General features: G+C 38.6%; 1 protein-coding gene across 1 annotated transcript in view; it reads right to left on the minus strand.

Moving 5' to 3' along the window:
* The window catches only part of LOC103256933 (anaphase-promoting complex subunit 1), a gene marked incomplete at its 3' end in the record, with an annotated part of 24,274 nt that overhangs the window by 14,858 nt on the left and 4,338 nt on the right, over positions 1-5,078 (minus strand). The window contains exons 2-3 of the mRNA XM_021710721.1: positions 3,481-3,555; positions 277-545 (exon numbers count right to left, since the gene is read on the minus strand). Of these exons, the coding sequence (XP_021566396.1) occupies positions 277-545; positions 3,481-3,555 (344 nt within the window). The remainder of the gene's footprint in view (positions 1-276; positions 546-3,480; positions 3,556-5,078) is intronic.

Below are 5,078 nucleotides of genomic sequence, written 5' to 3' on the forward strand. Positions count from 1 at the left end.
AGCCAGTCATTATGTCAAAATGAAAATCTGAGAAGGTCATCCCCTTTTTTCATGATCTTCCACTAATTTTAGGACAAAGACCAAAAAATTCTAGCAAGGCCCACAGGCCCTTACATAATCATTATCTTCAAACAATTCTGTGGTTTGCAGAAAATGCTCTAGTTTTCTGAGAAGGTAGATTTCAGTAACCTGTTTACAAGATTCCTAGATGATATTATGGAAAAGATAGTCATCTAAGGACCTCCTGGCAATTTCTAATCCATAAACAATATTTACCTTGCCAAATGAACAAGAAGGTCAACAAGTGAACAAATTCCTTCTCCCATTAGAGTATTCAACTTATGCTCCTTGTAGACAAGGTGAAGAACAAAAAAAATCACAGGTATGTGAGTAAAGAGAAGTATAGAAGAATCCAGACTGAGGTTCTGTGAAAAATCCTCATCTTTCATCTGTGAAACTTCTAAAGGGCTCAAACATAAAGATCTGTTCAAAAGATGAGACTCCACATTCTGATGGTAGTCTGAATTCAGTAAATATTCCCAGTCCTGAGAAGAGTAAAAAGGCTATTAATTTTTTAAAAATAATACTTCCCTATAATGTTATCATTAATAAAAGTAACCACATTCACTTAAATTATATGAAAAAAGTCACAATTTCCAGATGTTAGTGATAAACATTAAGAGAAGTCACTTGTAAAATATATTCATGCCCTTTTAGGGAAGCTACTGTGGGAGAATTATACGATGTGGGATTGAAAGAGAAAATTTAAGACTATCTCAGGCTATGTTTTACAAAGCAAAAGTAAATAATAAAAGCTGGTAAGCGTAGGTGAGCAGGTTGAGGTGCCATTATACCAATTTGTGTTTTGGTAAGAGGGAAGGTCTACCTGTACTTAGTTGGTGTATTCATGCTTCCATGTTTACAAAAATGCTGGGGCTAGTAATACAATATAATAATCAACAGCAACTTATATTAAAAACTGATTGTACTACATTTTCCAAGTATTAGGTCTATTTTGGTTACTACTTGTGATTTACTGTATTGTGTTCAAAGACGTGGTTTATGCTACTTCCAGAACTTAGAATTTTACTGGTATTTTTATAAGGGTTAATATAATGTGTTACTCTAACTTTTTTTTTTTTAATTTTTCTGTACCAAGAGAATCAGAGTACTAACTTAAAAACTGTTAGACCAGATATAGAAACTAACTACCAGACCGGGTGCGGTGGCTCACATTTGTAATCCCAGTACTTTGAGAGGTGGAGGCAAGAGGATTGCCTGAGGCCACGGGTTTGAGAACAACCTGGGCAACTTGGCGGGACATCGTCTCTTCAATAAATCAAAAAATTAGCTGGGTATAGTGGGGCACACCTGTAGTTCCAGTTACTTGGGAGACTGAGGTAGAAAGATCGCCTGAGCTCAGCAAGTCAAGGCTATGGTGCCCATGAGCGTGCCACCACATTCCAGCTTGGGCAACAGAGTGAGACTCCAACTCAAAAAGAAAAAGAAAAAACTAATAAATTGGATAACAAAACTTAAAATTCTGTTCATGGAAAGATGCTGTTAAGCTACACACTAAAATAAAATATAGCCAGGCTCGGTGGCTCAGCCTGTAAACCCGCGCCTTTGGGAGGCTGAGGTGAGTGGATTGCCTGAACCCGCGGGTTCGAGACCCACCTGGGCAGCAAGACCTCATCTCAACAATAAATAAAAAATCAGCCGGGCGTTGTAGCACATGCCTGTAATTCTGGCTACTCGGAAGGCTGAGGCAGAAGGATCGTCGGAGCCCAGCAGGTCGAGGCTGCAGTGGCCGGGAGCGGCCTCTGCACTCCAGTCTAGGCGACAGAGTGAGACTCCAACTCAAAAAGAAAAAAAAATAATAAAATAAAATATTTGCAACACATGTGTATGGTAAAAAACAAACCAAAACAAAAAACAAAAAAAACCCTCATGTCCAGAATATATAAGAAACTTTATTTATTTATTTATTTTTTTAGAGACAGTGTCTTGCTCTGTTGCCCAGGCTGGAAGGCAGTAGCAAGATCACAGCTCACTGCATCCTTGAATTTCTGGGCTCAAGTGATCCTCCTACCTCAGCTTCCTGACTAGCTGGGACTACAGCCGCGCGACACCATGCCTGGCTAATATAAGGAATTTTTGTAACTCAATTTTTTAAATCCAATTAAAAAATAGGTAAGGCTTGAACAGAAATTTCCAAAGAGATACATAAGTAGTTAGCATATAAAAGAGTGCTTAACATTTCTTAGTAATCAGGAAAAAACAAATCTAAATCATTAAAAGAAACTATTTAATGCACACTCAAATAGTTAAAATAAGAAAGATTGACAACAGTAAACACTGGCAAACATGTAAACATGAGGAACTCTCTTACATTACTGGTCAGAGTTTAATATGACACAATCAGTTTAGAAGTCAGCAATCCCCCAACGTCACAGCTAAGTATTTATCCAAAAGAAATGAAAATATATGTCCACAAAGACTTGTCACAGAATGCCATCAGCAGCTTTATTCTCAAGCCTCAAAAATAAAAATGGCCTATATCCACCAGCAGAAGAACAGATAAACAAATTATGGTATATTCGTAACTACTCAGCAATACAAAGGTACAAACTATTGATATCTGTTAAAATACAAATAAATCTAAAAAACTTTATTCTGAATGAGATAAACTGTATATCAAAGATTACATACCATACTATTTCATCTATACTATACCAAGTTCTCAAATAGGCACCACTAACATATGGCGATAGAGTTCAGATCAGTGGTTACTTGAGGAAGAGGAGAAAAAACTGATTAAAATTGCACAAGGGAGCGAGGCACAGTGGCTCACACTTGTATTCCTAGCACTTTGGAAGGCAGAGGCAAGAGAACATCCCGAGCCCAAGGGTTCGAGACCAGCCTGGGCAATTTGGCGAGACCTCATCTCTGTAATACATAAAAAAATTAGCTAGGCATAGTGGCGCATGCCTGTGGTACCAGTTACTTGGAAGACTGAGGTGGAAGGATCACCTGAGCCCAGCAGGTAGAGGCTGCAGTGGCTGTAAGCGTGCCACTGCACTCCAGCCTGGGCAACAGAGTGAGACTCCAACTCAAAAAAAAAAAGAATATATCCAGGGAATCTGACACATTTAAGAACCTAAATTAGAGAAACACTGCATAAAAAGGTAAATGCTGTCATTTTCGGTGATCTGTTGGTAATATCTAGAAATTCAAACTTTAATCGTACAAGAATACATACATTCACAGCAATTTTTAGTAATCATTAAAACAAAAGTGAGTAAGTGACCACAGAAAACATAATAGATCCTGTTCTTTAAAATAACTGCTATTCAGCATTAAAATAAACAAAACAAAAGGTGTTGGAAAGAGACAAATTGACAAGAATACTACAGAAGTAGGAAACTAGTATGAGTATCAATAAATTAATGACATTAGAAAAAAAATAACAATTCTTACATCATCAGAGCCAGTCTCAGAAGGCCTTGCTTTCTTGGGTGCGATGACTGGGGAAAGCGATCCTTCAAAGTCAAACTGTAAAATGCCCCAAAAGGTAAGACAGAATCATAAATGTATTACTGTCCACTGATCAACTGAAAGGATTCAGGAATCAGCGCTACCAATTAGGGAAACTGAGGAACGCCATCAAAACTCATTTTCTATCTGGAACATCAGAATACAAGTATCTTTATTCTATGAAAACATAATGAAATCACACATGCAAAGCATCTAGTTCAGGGCCTGGGCTCATAGGCATTTAAATGGTAGTGTCTTTCTCTCTATTTCTGTAATGACACAGATTGTATGACACCTTCAGTAGGACAAGAAACTTTAGGCGCAGCCACAATATGCCAAGTCTCAAAGAATAAAGCCAGTATTAGTCAAATATTAGAACTAAGTGGACATTCACTTAGAGTCCATCTATAGTGGGTCACCTTACAATTCTATGGCAGAGACAGGTGGCTGCACTCCAAAATCTTTGTTCTCTTTTTCCTAGACCCATAGCCAGACTACAAGTTAGATGTGTGGCCCTGTAACAGAGTGACAGTGAGTGACAGTGAAGGTCATCACTTCCAGACCCAGTCCATGAAAACTATCTGCTATTCCAGACCTTCTGCCCCTTCCACCTCACCGGTGCTCAGCCCACAGCAATCTTTTTTGTTTGTTTGTTTTATGTTTTTGTTTTGAGTCAAAGTCTCGTTCTGTCACAGGATACAGTGCAGTGGCATGCGCCTTGACCTGCTGAATTCAAGAGATCCTTCTGCCTCAGACTTCCAATTACCTGGAACTACAGACACACATGACCACACTCAGGTACTTTTTTTATTTCTTGCAGAGACCAGGTCTTGCCACGTTGCTCAGGCTGGTCTCTAACTCCTGGGCACAGGCAATCCTCTCACCTCCATCTCCCAAAGTACTGGCACTACAAGCGTGAGCTACCACACCAGGTCAACCTATGGAAATCTTTGAAGTTTTGTACTGAAGATACAAGATCCTCCATCAGCCTGGGTTCCTGAATAACCATGTAGCCTGTTTACCTGCTAACGACAGTTCTGTAAGCAAGATACACATATTTATTATGTTTGAGCCAGCGTATTTTTTAGGACTCTTCTGTTAAAACAGTGTATCCTCTAAGGAATACAACTACATAAAACAGTTTTCTAAGTCATTTGTCTTCAGTTTACTCTGGCATAACCTTTGCCATCCTGGCTACTACACATGGACATTGAACTAGCAATAAACCATAGCTGTATAAATTAAAGGAAATGGCTATTTTCCTATGCCATAAAAACTTACATATTTATCAGTCTCTTTCATGTGAAAAAAGTTGACTTCTATATAAAAAAATAATGAACAGCATAAAGTACTTTTTATTTTATCGTTTTAGAGACAGAGTCTCACTCTGCTGCCCAGACTAGAGTGGTGCAATCACAGCTCACTGCAGCCTCAAACTCCTGGGCTCAAGCGATCCTCCTGCTTCAGCATGCCAATTAGCTAGGACTACAGGTTTGCATCACCATGCCTGGGTAATTTGTTTTGTTTTATCTTTTATTTTT

Source organism: Carlito syrichta, unplaced genomic scaffold, assembly GCF_000164805.1.
Source record: "Carlito syrichta isolate Samal-C Ts95f unplaced genomic scaffold, Tarsius_syrichta-2.0.1 Scaffold298016, whole genome shotgun sequence".
Classification (NCBI taxonomy): domain Eukaryota; kingdom Metazoa; phylum Chordata; class Mammalia; order Primates; family Tarsiidae; genus Carlito; species Carlito syrichta.